Source organism: Rhea americana, unplaced genomic scaffold (assembly GCF_003343005.1).
Source record: "Rhea americana isolate MKP2758 unplaced genomic scaffold, rheAme1 scaffold_50, whole genome shotgun sequence".
Taxonomy (NCBI): Eukaryota; Metazoa; Chordata; class Aves; order Rheiformes; family Rheidae; genus Rhea; species Rhea americana.
In genome coordinates this window covers 4,649,743-4,663,515 of record NW_028186646.1, presented here as the reverse complement: position 1 = coordinate 4,663,515, position 13,773 = coordinate 4,649,743, and the positions used below count along the sequence as shown (strand labels likewise).

At 36.0% G+C, this 13,773-nt stretch overlaps 1 protein-coding gene across 4 annotated transcripts in view; it reads left to right on the top strand.

The window, feature by feature from the left end:
* Nucleotides 1–13,773, top strand: part of DNAJB6 (DnaJ heat shock protein family (Hsp40) member B6) — a 63,040-nt gene that overhangs the window by 24,849 nt on the left and 24,418 nt on the right. For all 4 annotated transcript variants that reach the window (XM_085317710.1, XM_085317708.1, XM_085317707.1 and 1 more), the window contains 3 exons: nt 1,690–1,821; nt 2,739–2,880; nt 5,031–5,101. In XM_085317710.1, coding sequence (XP_085173836.1) covers nt 1,690–1,821; nt 2,739–2,880; nt 5,031–5,101 — 345 coding nt within the window. The remainder of the gene's footprint in view (nt 1–1,689; nt 1,822–2,738; nt 2,881–5,030; nt 5,102–13,773) is intronic.

The window sequence follows — 13,773 nt, the reverse complement described above, 5'->3', positions numbered from 1 at the left end:
GAAAAACTGAGGAAGAAAAGACCGTAATATTTGCTCTTTGACTGTATGCAAGATAAAGTTTGTTCCTCTCTTGTTTTACTGAATAACAATAGCTACATTTTTTTTGCCAGCCTTTTACAGCTTCATTGGTGGGAGTATGTGTTTGGACCCCAGAGGCTCTCTTTGTTTAGCATCAATATGTTACAACATACCATTTATGTTAAGAAATCAGGTGTAGCCTGAAACTTAAATGGTAGCTAAAATCTGTTTGTTCTCAGCTTGTTTGTTTTATTAATGTCACTACTGTGTTAGGTTGGTGATTTATTGTAGATCAGCTTGCATTTTTGCAGTGGTAATGAAGGTGGACTAAATACTTTTCGACATTTACTCTGTCAATTTGTAGTTCTAAAAGTTTCTACAGTAAAGTTTTACCTTGCTTACATGTTTATATTATTGCTCTCTACAGTTTCTGCATTTTTCATTATTCACATGTGGAAAATTTCTTAAAAATCGTCTAGTACTGTACTGCACTGGTTCTGGGAAAGTTTGGATTGGTGGAAAGAGTAGTTACGAAGCTCAAACTTCTGGATTTAACATAACTGTTTTATGTTTTATTGAGTATCTGTTACACGATTGCAATTTTGTATTTCACTCTATTTTAAGAGCTTATTTAGGAAATTTTTATTACTCTTAAAACATGGATATTGTGTATGTGTATATTTAGAAAGAGATGTTTGTTGTCCTGTTGAGAAATGGAATGGATAACTGGTGCTGTTCTGAATAACATAAGTGTTATACTTGAATTTGAAGTAGAGAAAAGCGTCATGAATAAAATAATATTTCCCCTCCTCCTGCCTAACCTTTCAGCTCAGTAGGGCCCATACGCTGCTTTGAGTTAGAGTGAACAAACCTCCTCTGTTACCTGATGGTACACCAGAGTATGTGTTTGAGGTACCTAATATGGCTATGTTAAAATAAATGATCTCTTGATCACTTTAAGATTGAGTCATTAGTCCCTGACTGCTCTTTATATTTCACTTGATTAATAGAGCAGATCTGGAAGTTGCTTTTCGTTGTGTTGGTCCACAATAAGTCTTGAATAGAAACAAGCCAGAAAGTTTGGGTGCCTGAGTGTGAGAGCAGATTTGTTAGATTCAAATACTTGGAGTTTGTCTGCAGTGCTACTTTTCATTCTACATCTGGGAAGACTTCCCTTTGCCTCTAGATGCCTCAAAAGTTTTAAATCTCTCAAATGCTAACTGTTTGGACATAGTTATCTTAAAATATTTTTTTAACGTACCTGTAGTGTGTTATACTGTAGTGTAATGCTGTAGTGTACTATGCACTGTATTTGTGCAGTTCTTATGGCTTCTATTACATTGATAAATGAACAAGAGTTTCTTTCACTATTTACAGTTTTTAATAGTGAACAGCTAAAATAAGGAAATCAACTACTTTTTAAAATTATTTGGAGACCTAAGAGGGAGACAAAACTTAGTCTAAAAGGAGCATAGGAATTGCCTTTTTAGTGGACTGCTTAGCTTAATGGCATCAAATATTGCAGAGGAAGTTGGTAAACTTATCTGATAATAACTCCCTAATAATCTTAACAGGGACTTTTTCTTTTAATTGAAGAACCCGTAATTATTATATATGGCAATTAGTTGGTAAGATTACCCTCTTAAATGTATTTTTTTTTCTGTTTTGTAGAAGATCCTTTTGAGGACTTTTTTGGGGGCAGACGAGGTCCAAGGGGAAGCAGAAGCAGAGGTGGTGGATCTTTTTTCTCTGCCTTTGGTGGATTCCCTGCTTTTGGAAGTGGTTTTTCTTCATTTGACACAGGTAAATATTACAAAATTTCACGATGAATGCGTTATATTTTCACAGGAAATCTCTGATAACCTTTTTTTTTCTTTTTTCTTTTTTTAAGTTGCCTTCTTAATTCAGCAGATTTTGAGGCTATTTTTGAGTTAAAACTGCTCTCTAAGAAGTTCTTCAGAGTAAGCAGAACACCTAACAGTTAGTGTTTAGGATACCTGAAAGTTCCTGAAAAGTAAACAAACCTCTGAAAAGTAGAATTTATTGTGCTCTTAACTTCTGGTGCTACAATTTCTCTATGCTTTAGAGCTGTTTTTGATCTGTTTGCCTTTCGATGTTGATATGATGACCTTAGTTTAAGGTCCTGAAAATACAGCAGGGAAACCTGTGTTTAAAACCGGTAGTATTACTTAGTGTCAGTTCTGGGGTACTCAGCTGGAATGTTGAAGCTTAACGTTGTATCTCAGAAGTCAGTGAGAGTTGCCAGTAGCCAGCATTCTTTGAAGCGTTAAGATTTTGGGTTTTAGTTGGGATGCTATTGGTACAAAACTTGTTCTGTCTGCTAACTCAAAGCATCCCAAAATTTATGGTGAAATGGGCGGGAAGGGAGAGGAGAGAAAAAGGTATCAGACTTATTAAACTTTCTACTTTGATTTAATGACTGAGTCTAACTGACAGGCTTGGATGCCTTTTCAAGGAAGGTGAGGAGCTTTTTTGGACACGGCTGTGCATCAGGAACCTGAACTGTGGGTCCATATGGGAGAACTAAATGGGACTGGAGGAATATGTTTTATTCTCTCACGAATGCTTAGTGGTGCCGTGTTGACACAACCAACAAGGACATCCTGAAACATCAAGCAGCTGATAAATTTGGATCTCAGTCATGCAAGTATACATGTCTTCGGTCAAATACCTTTCATGTCAACTTTTTTCCCCAATAGGTTTTACTTCATTTGGTCCATTGGGACATGGAGGCCTCACTTCGTTCTCCTCTACGTCATTTGGTGGCAGTGGGATGGGTAACTTCAAATCAGTATCAACTTCAACTAAAATAGTTAATGGCAGAAAAATTACTACAAAGAGGTAAGTCATCTAAGTATGTGCTTATGAAACTATAAATATAAATGTATCTGTATATGTTTTTACTTTTGATGCCGTGATTATCACACAATTTGGATTTCTCTGAATTAAAAAAAAAAAAAGGCAGTAGAGAAGATACTTTTGGATTCTCTGGTTCTTGTTGCTGATTTGCATTAAATTTTGAAGATAGTTTTTCTAAACTCCTGACAGTTGAGAAGGGCCAAGATGTATAAGAATTGCCCTGATAAAAATTGAAGGCAGCAATTTAGTAGCTACTTGAGAAGCAAGTGGCAGCGGAGCTCTTCCCAGGCCTTCAGAACGTTCAGTCTAGTGATTCATTTCTTTATCACTGTCCCTGACAACTATCCACCAGGTAAACTTGGGCTTCTGGTGTGCTTGTTTTCTGTTGGCCATGAAGTTATTAACTGGGCATTGAGAAGCGTTTCTGTTTTTTAGACATTATGAAGCTTGAAACACTTCCCTAACCTTCTGCTCTGGTGTACTTTCCAATGCAGTGTTTTAGTGAAGCTGGAGTTTTGTGCGATAAGTAATTCTGTTTCATCTGTTAAGTGAAACAAGCAGCTGAAGCGTGCTTTGGGGAGTATTTTCCTGCTTACTGGAAAATGTGTTTTCAAGTACTAGACACAGCCCACATTCTGACTACTTCGTGCTGGTGATGAGGGAACCCAAATGTTAGTTTGCGATAGGGTAACCTATGGAACACTCTGGGTAAGTTTTAGGAATACTGAACAAGTAATTAAACACAATTTCCAGAACTTAATTAACTTCGGTAGAAAAGCAAGGGAGAACCAATTCTTTGGTAACTTGTATCCTATACTTTAAAGTGCAAGGTTCTTCTGTGTGTCTGACTGTACTGGAGATATACTCTCATCTTGACCGTTATCATGGCATTTTTCTGACAGTGTATTCTGTTTAAAAATGTGGACTGTCCCCTTTTTAAGGAATTGCACCATCTGAGGGAGCGTGAAAAAAGACTACACAAAAGGAAAGATAAGGCAGTGTAGTGTAGTTTGTCTTTCTTTCTTTCTTTTAATGTGTAGTAATGTGGTTAAAACAGGCTACTCTTGGTATACTGTCAAAGTATAAGGCCTTTATAAAAAAAGGAGGAGGAGGGCAAGAAATGTAGCTAACAAATGTGCCTTCCTAGAAATGTCTGTCTAGGACAAGCTGTTACGTTGCAGGTGTCTGCCCACAAGGTAGCTAAGTGCATAGAATATTTCTATCCAAGTATACCCAGTAATCTCTGAGTGACATTTTCCTTCTGGCAAGAAGCTATTCCCCCTATTTTTAGTAGGGTTGTATTCTGCTGAGTAGGTCTCATCTTTGGAAAAATCTGTATCTATTTATGTGGTTTCTTCCCCTGCATGATGAGGGAAGAGTTCTAGGATATTCTGTCTTTCTAAAGTTTAGGCATAAGTTAAATTGTTTAAAAATAATTTAAATTTGCATCATCTTTCCATTCGTAAATCTTTTTCATGTGTTCTACAAGTGTGTTGCTGTCAAAACTGATCTGTGTTTTGTGATTGTATTTTAAAATAAGAAATCAAAGAGAAAAACTTTAGTTCTTCAGTGATCACTACTTCTAGTCAGAGATGCTTAAATTCTGTCTAGTACATGCTGCTCATAAACTTGGCATACAGTGTGTTTCCAAATTAATTGTTTTGCTCAAATTAAAATTGGATTAAAGACCGATTTGTGTGCCTTATGTCATCCAAACTTGTGACTGGATCTATAATATTACACATTTAACAAATAGGGCAGATACTAAATGCAATATCAAGATTGTACACTCTAAATCCATCAAAAGATATTTAGTTCTAGATGACAGTGAATGGTGTTTCTGCAACTGTGACCATGTATGAAGTGACAGCTGTAACTGGAAGATTCAAACTTTGTAAAGCAATTTTTTTACTATGAATGAGCAGTATCAATGAGGGAGTGCAGATGGTTACTAGTTACAGCTTTTGCACTGTTAAATACAAAAGCTTGTCAGCTACAGTTGCATTAAGCAGTCAGTACTCCAGATATGGCATTAAACTTAATTGTCTAAGAATCTGCCTCTGGTACATGTTTTAAGACTACTTACGGTGCTTTAAAATATTTAATTGTGTTTTCTATTTTTTGTCTTACAGAATTGTTGAGAATGGACAAGAGAGAGTAGAAGTTGAAGAAGATGGCCAGTTAAGGTCGCTAACAATAAATGGTAAGGAGCAGCTGCTACCCTTGGATAACAAGTAATTCAACGCACGCATTTAACAGAAATTTTAAGCTATAACAGCCACCATTTGAGGATTGACAGGAACATTTTTTGAAGATTTCAAACGAACTCAACTTTCTGTATATCCGTACTTAATCTTAAGTAGTATAAATAGCTCACTGGAGCTTGTATTTGTCATAGACTTTTGAGTTAATTGTTGGGACCACATCGATAGGACCATTTTTTGTCCTTAAAATTGTTGTAAATTTCTGTATGCACTTTTCTTTTTATTATATATGATCCAAGGTGAACCATGATCCTTCAGTAGTGCTAGGGCGAGATGTACACTAACACTAGCATGAATCTTGCTTTTTTCCTCCAATTTGTTTGAATGTGAGCCAATTAGTAGTTTAAGTCTGCTGTGAAGTTAACATTTACAGGATAACATTTTTAATAATTTCAACATTTTTTTAAATATTTAGTAGTGAACAATGTTAATACATTTCTGGTAATGCATTTCTGGTTTAAATAAATTAAGGATGTTTTCTAGTTATGCATGAATGCAGACAACTTAGTAAGTTTTGACAAATGTTTAAATGTGTAATGTAAGCAAAAGGTAAACAAAAGTGAAGCCAGTGAGCTGGATCTTTTGTCATTTGCTAAAAAAGAAATTCAAAATGAATAAATGCTGATGTTTGTGGTGCATTCTTTCATGAATGGCATTGGTAACCTTCTTGTGTCTGTGTGTGATTTGGGCATCTTGGGAAAAGAGTGCTTTTTTTTTTTTGCCATTTTTTCTTCTCCCCTTTCCTCCCCCTGTTGTGTTTTTTTTTTTTCTTCCTCCCACCGCCTTTTTCTGCAAGCTTAAGGATGAGGGCTTTTATTCTTTGCAGATTTCTTCAATATGAGTGAAAACATAGTTTTTAATTTCTTTTCCAAATCTATATTTGAAACATCTATTTTTAAGGAGCATTCAGAGACTTACTTTCTAATTTCATCTGTTGCATTAATATATACTTTTTTTTTTGGTCTGGGCCAAGAGTAATTCTTTACATTAAAAAATAAATCTCTGAAGCTGTAAGTTCTGAGATCCTTTTGAAAGTAATCTGTAATGGGCATAAACACCCAAGAAAACATTTAATACAAATTTCTGAATGGTAATTTTTTTTAACTTATATTGGGAATGAATACGATGGCTTTAGAGAAGATTTATACAAAATGAAAGTGAAAGCTAGCTGAAATATCTTGCTAAACTGTCTTATTCTTTTTATTCGTTAACCAAAAATAAAAAGATGGGTGAATGCTATTTTTACATTAAATGGAGTAAAGCAAAGTATTGATTTATAGATAAGACCAGGTTTTCAAAGTTTAGTGAAAGGAATTACTTGATTTCTGTAGTCTGTTAGGTCATAGACAAAGCATGCAAATAATATTGCCACATGTGAACACATACCAGGCCTTGGATACTTTCATGTGTAAATCACAGATGTGCAGTTTTATCTATGCACCAGCTTTGAACATCTGGCCTTCACTGAATTCTTTAGGCTAGCTAACTGTTCTAAAAGGAAAAAAAGTTTTTTCAAATGATCGGTTAATGCCTTCTGCTGAGCACCATCTGTTTTGTACTAACAAATGCATCAATTATTAAATACAGCAAAAAAAGAGTTGCTTATGTTTATCGTACTGGATAACTTAACCCAAGAACATGCCTCTAACAGTTTGCTACAATAGAATTCATATTCCTAGTAACATTAGTATATCTGAAATGGTTCCTTCTGCCATTAGTGTCATTTTCGTAGAGCCAACCAAAACAGCAGAGGTAGGAGAAGGAATAAATAGATACTTTGTCAACTTTGGGACAGCAGAAGTTATGCACCTTTTTAAGTTTTGCAGATTTCCTGTTACTTCAATGTTGCATTTTTGGTGCAGAAGCACAAACGTGGGCTAGAAACTCTAAACAGTGGGGGGTTTGTCAGTGTTTCTTGGGGTTTGGTGTTTTTGGCTTCCCCATATATGTTTCTTCTTGATCCAGGTAATAACTAAACAGTTTATTTTAAAATCTGGCTTTGTTGTGATGTCTTGAGTTATGAAAAATGTTAATTTACATAGATTTGTAGGAGGCACTGTGCTCCTAAACTGATAAACCAACTCAAATAAGGACAATCTGGGGCTGAGTTTTGAATTCCTTCTCATAGACCCCTGTAGATTTTTGTGCTGAACTACCAAGGTTTACCTTCCATTTTAATCTGTTTATCTTCTCTAGGTTAACAATTTCTTAACTAGCTCAAGTTAAGAATGTGATTATGGTAGCACAGCTACCAGGGGCAAATCTGTACCCACATGTTTGATTTTGATCTTCTTATCCAGAAACATGTGGTCCTTCCCTCACTATAATCTAGATACAAACCATTCATTCAAGGGGCTGATAATGAAATTCTTTAACACTGTAAAATCAGTGAAGATGCAGTGTTTTGGATGGTCTCTAGTCTGCCTTCAGATTTCTGAGGCTGATACTGTCCGAGCTAGACAAAATACAGCATTAAATGTCAGCATTGCACTTCCCTGGCAGAAAGAGAAGCTGGTAAAACATAGAAATAGACTGGAAGAAATGAGTCGGCAGTACTGAAGTAAAGATTTTTGCAGTAGTAAGCAGATACCTAGACTCTGGCATTTGAATAGGTTGGCAGATGAACAGGATAAATATTTGGTCTTGGTCCAAGTAAACTATTGAACTGTCATTTCCAATTTTTGATTGATCTAATATAAATTCTTCCTCGTCTAGATTTTTTTTTTTTTTTAATTCGATGTTCAAACTTTCTTAATTTTGCTGCTGAAATGAGTTTCGTTTCTTGGGAAAATACACTTAACTGGGTTGCTCTGAAAACTTTTGCTTAGTTTCTTACTGATGCATGTTTAGCATGCATATACAGAACTGACTTAACAGGAGTAATGGATCATCTAGGACAACAGATTTCCTTAAACTTCCACTTTTGCCATAAATAGCTCAAAATACTGATAGAAAAGATTTCTGATTCTAGCAGATGACTGCATCAAATGTGCAGTGGGATGAGAGCTTTCAAAAACAAATACTGTTTGAAACTACCATTTCTTACTACAGGAAGGAGAGTTTAATTTTGAATGTTTGGGACACCATCCACTTTAGATTCGTCTTCCTCCAGTGATCTGGAAAAACTGAGATGGAGTTCTTGAAACCACTAGGTCACTTTTGTTCAGACCTCTATCATGTTCCACTTCAAAGCTTATTGATAGAATACAGTAACTTTGTAGTGCTTTTTCTTGGTGCAAACTCTTTCTGGTTTCTTGTGCATTACAATAATTTCAATGCAGTGCATTAGAAAATAAGTTGTTTTTTGGGTTACATGGCATCTACTTTTTTCACTAGTATAAATGCTTTACTGAAGAAATTTAGGTTGTGCTTTAGAATGTTTCAGACTTCTTAAAACTGCTCTAGTTATTTCAGTTCTGTTTTTACGATACCCGATCTGGTGAGAATTATAGACATTGCTTCATGGTATATGACAAAGCTGCTCTGCAGAGAAGGTGTACCTAACACTTGGAAGACATATATACTATCAACTTTGTGATGGACTGAGTCTTAGGATGCTGAAAACAAGGCTTATAAAAGACTTTAAAATGACTTCAAATAAGCCTAAGTGTTTGGCACTGCTGTGTTAGTGTGTTTGGCTTTTCCATTTGCTTGCCTGCCTCAGCTTCAGATACAAGTGGCAGTTAGTCTGTGTTGTATTTAGTTGTGCTTCTGTGTTTCAGACCATCTATGGAATTGTCTAGTGATGAGGGAAGTTAGATTTTTAGAGTCTCGAATTCTGTTCCTGAATCTGCTTCTATTCTGTTTGACAGACTGAGCTTGTTTCCTACTTTGCCTTAGTTCTGTCTGTGACCATAAACTGATGGTGTCAACCTCCAAGATGTTTGCATTGTAAAATTGATGTGCTTAGCTATAGGATGCTTATGGTCAGAGTACTTTTCAAAAACACTCAATATTAACATAATGCTTTATTTTAACTTAATACTAGAATTCTTTTAGTCAAAACCTTTCAAAAGTGTTTTTGGAAAACCTGTCCCCTTGGTCCTGATGCTTGGATGTTCTAGTATTTAGGCTTATTTTAAGTCATTATTTTATCACAAGATAGTTATAATGTGGACATCAGTAACCTCTCAGTCAGCTATAACTCTGAAATTTACTTTAATGGAAGAAAAGTATCTGTTCCCCCGATCTTGTTAGCTTTCTAACTGAATTGTAAACAAAAAGTTGCTTTAGGTAGTACTAAACAAACATATTTGGTTCTCTTCCAGTTATTACTTGGCTTAAACTGATTGTCCAAGTGAAAAACTTCTTATTTCTCAGCTGAGACATTGAGGTTGTCCTCACATTCCATTACTGCTGGAACCAAGTAGATTTACCTTGTTAGTAATATAAACTATACATTTAAATTTTTAATTACAATGGATCTGCTGTTTGATCTGCCTTAACTTTGGGGAAAAAAGGCCTGTACTAGAATTGATCAGTGCAGTTGATTGACCCCATTACACTGCTTGAAATGTTGTGGGGGGAAGAGGCTGGCCTATGCTCTGCCATGTAGACAATGAATTCAGAAGGCATTAAGTGCCTTTTTTGGGATACTGCTATTAAATTAAAAAAAAAAAAAAGTGTTGTGGCTCATCATGCTGATTCTATGTGAACTGACTGCTGTTTCAATCTTGTTGAAACTTTTCTGAAAACTAACTTTATGTTATGGTAGACTTAGTGCTGGGTTAAGTATCCAACTCACAGTTGGTGGAAGTCAAAAGCGACATGAATACTGTATCCCTTGTGCTTACTGTGTCCAAGATGCATGCAGTAATTTGGATGTGATAGTATGTATATCTTAGAGCTATGAATGAACAGCACAAATTCTTACAGAAACTAAAAATTTGTCATCCTGTTGCAATATTTATCTTGGCAATAGAGATGGCTTCTTGATAGGTAAAGATTTCATTTGTTAACATCAGTCTGTCCCTCTTCTAAAGAGAGTTAGACTTTGGATAGTTTTCAGGCTGCTCCAGACTTCTCTGTGGAAGCATTTCTGGAGGAAAATGGAAATAAATCAAATTGCCAAAGCTGTCTTCCCTCCAGTCTCTTTGCTACAGTCCTAGGGCTGGACATTTGGGCTTTGAAGGACTTTGGCTAAGTTCTACTTATTAACGCTGCCTTTGATCAGAAGGTACATTGGTATTTGATTTACTTGGACATGCCCTGTTACACTAGTCATTTGGGCACCTCCCAGAATAAATCTGCTAATCTCTGTGTACACGTTTCTTACTACCAGGAGATCTGGTCAGCTCCCTATTATCATACTGAAAGAGTTTTGGTAAAGAAAGGGAGTGTCAAACTCTGCAATACAAAGTACGAGCTGAATGCTCAGGAGAGCAGTGGAGAGCTGTGGGAATGCACATTAAGCTGTTTTGGATGCAGCTGGTATTTTTGCAGGTGTGAGTAGTGTTCATGAACTTCCTGGCTTCCCACTCTGGTTTTGGTCCCAAGTGAGTCCAAACTGATAGAAGATGAACCTTCTAAGTTAGAAACTAGAACAACTACCGAGGCACTCCTTTCATTAAATAACCTCCAGTGACATTTAATGTTTTCTGGGTTTGTGTGTTTTAGCCCCAAGAATAAAGGCAGATCTTAACATCCTTGAGACTGTATGTTGCTGCTTCCCAGTGTAACCTGAAGAGCATGAAACCAATAAGGGAGAAGCAGGAAACCATCATAGCCTCTTTTGCACTGTTGACATAAATCCCCAGGCCTTTTTCCTTGTTTAGCCTTTGCCTTTCTGATCAAGAAAACCTGACCAAGAGTTACCACAGTGAATCCAGAAGCAATGGACAACTGCTTGTTATCTTCTGTTCACCCTACCCACTCCTAGCTGGCGAATCCTCTGTGCTATTGCAGAGGCTTGTTTCTCGGCTGCTGCAGGAAAAGGAGGTGCTTCTGCAACCTTCAGGCCATGTGCCGAGTTCCAATTTTCATTCTAAAGAAATACATACATCAGTAAGATAAAACCGGGGATATTAAAGATTGTCTTAGAAGAAGAGTCTAAACATTTGTATAAGGTAAACAAATGCTATGAGAAGATAAACATATGTTTTTAACACATGAGTGACTAACTGTTGGGAGAACCTGCCAAGAAAGGGTTTCCCAGCTCTCTGGGTCTTCAAGACTATGTTCTCTGAAAGATATGTTTTGAGTGTTTGGGCCATATGCAGTAAATAACTGAGACTTGGAAGCCTGGGATCAAGATGCAACATATGGCTCAGTGTTACTCAGGCCTTCATTCATGTTCGTAGTCTGTCTTTCAGCATGACTTTGTTGTGTTCTTATTTCTTCCCTCCCTTTCCATCCTTGATGCATCTGCATATAATATGAATGCATAATACCATATCCTCTTGTGTTTTTGAGGCTTTTGGTATCTTTTTGTGATGAAGAAATTTGAGGGATGGTTGTGGTTGTGTACAGTCACTTTTGTGGCTGTTGGGAGTGGGTTTGGAAGCAGGGTAGTTGGGCAGAGTAGACAACACATGCAGCTAAGGCACAGATATTACCTCAAAGATTGCTATTGCCCCAAAGAATCCACTTCAGGATGTATAGGTGCTGAGAGTGGAAGTCATATGGGAGAAGACATTCTGAATCTCTTAAGGTAAGTAGTTGCTTTTTTTATGGTGGACAAATTGGATGTATAGTGAAGAGGAAAAAGTGTGGTGAATTAGGTGAATTATCCTAAAGGAATTTGCTTTGAAATATGCTTTACAGTGAACTCTTGTATGCCTTCTGTCTCTTCTCGCCAAAAACAGGCTGCAGAACTTGAGAGCCTAGTTCGAGCTTCTGATGTGAAGAATAAGAGGTCTCTTGCTAATGTTATGACAAAGTTTCATTGTCAGAATGCACTGGTTTTAAACATAGGTAAAATTTTAACAGTTTAAAAATTTTATTTTTAGTTCTATGTGGATGGCACTATATGTTTGAATTTTGAGTTACTACAATGGAGGAAGATGACTTTTTGTTAATTAGATCATCTTTGGTAGTCTGCTAAATGTCTAAGACTGCATTATGGTGGAAAAAGTTCTATAGGGAATTACCAGAAAAACATTTCCTACAGGGCTTATATATGCAAAAACACTGTATGTACACACGTATTTGTGTCCTGAATATGCCCAGAGCTGAGTTCATTAATAGTCATTTTTGATTAAGTTTGTTACTAAGAGAAATTTGTGGATGGGCAAGTTCCTGGAATTATAACTCAATAGCATTTGGCTCATATCACCATAAAACACATCTTGGATCAAAACTAAAAAATTTAAGTACTTTTATAGCAAAATCCCTCTATTTCTAGGTCCTTCCTAACTTTCTTTGAAAGGTATTCCGCTTGGAGACCAACAGAACTCCAGTACTAAGTCTAATTCTTCTACAGCAATTTACCATAGTTTGAAATTTAAATATTCAGCACTTAATTTTTGTAAAGGCTCTTTTTTGTATCGGTTATGAAAACTTTCACCGTACTGATAAAAAGCAGAATCAAAGCAGTATAGCTTCCCCAACACAGGCATAGCGGTAGGAACAAGACTTGTTAAAGGAAAAGCAAACAAGTGTGTGTACTCTACTGCTTGGCTCTTGTCTGGTTTAAAAGAAACAAGCCTCTAGCAGAAATATTTGTGTAGCTGGTAAAGTATATAGCCACTGTACACCTTGTAATTTGTGAGTGTTAGCAGAAAAAAAATCCTCAAAACTAGTTACTTTTAATATATTTTAAGTGGTCAGAGCTATAGCTTCTCAAAGCAAACTGATTTTATGCAAATTTTCTAGATATTTTCAAAATTTTTGTGTTATAGCCAGTATGAAACCTACTTTAAAGATAAGAAATGCAATTCTGTTACACAAGACCACCTATTAGGTCAGTAGAAAAGACATTTTGGGGCAAAAAACTGTTTATCTAGAGAAACATGTAGAAAATGACAAAGATTAGTTTTACCACTGCCAAGTAAAAAAATTTTACAAAACATAGATTATTATGCTGTTGAGGTATTATAGAGTATTTGATGGCATTTTTGTAGTATGACGCTTTTAATAGGAGGCTGTCAGTCACTTGCAATGTATTTCTAAAACATCAGGATTGACTTTTTTGATCCATATTGAAGGTATTAGCCAAAAAGACAGTCCTATTTTAAAGGTTTCTAAAAAAAAATAAAAATGTTACTGTCCCAAATGTTATCAAAACAAAATTATTTGTTAAAACAACAAGCCAAAAACTGAAGATGTCATATTTTTCTAAGATGACACAGGTGTCTAATCTTTTCCTTTTTTCTTGATTAACAAAATCAAGAACAAAAGATGCTCTGATTACTCTTAGTGTAGTTTCAGCCCTTCTCTCTCTTCTAGCGGTTGCTCTGAGATCATGTGTGTGCTTTGCCCCTGAAATGTTTATATAAAAGATGACTGGATCCCTGGTAACTGTTTTCTTAGAATAAATCACTGAGCTGTGTGCACAAATGTGTTCTGCGTTCTGTTGCTGGGGAGGCACTTGCTGCCCTGGGCAGAATAGTTGAATAGTTTTCTACTGTGGAAGGCCTTTTTTCTTTTTCTTTTTTCTTTTTTTTTTTTTTTT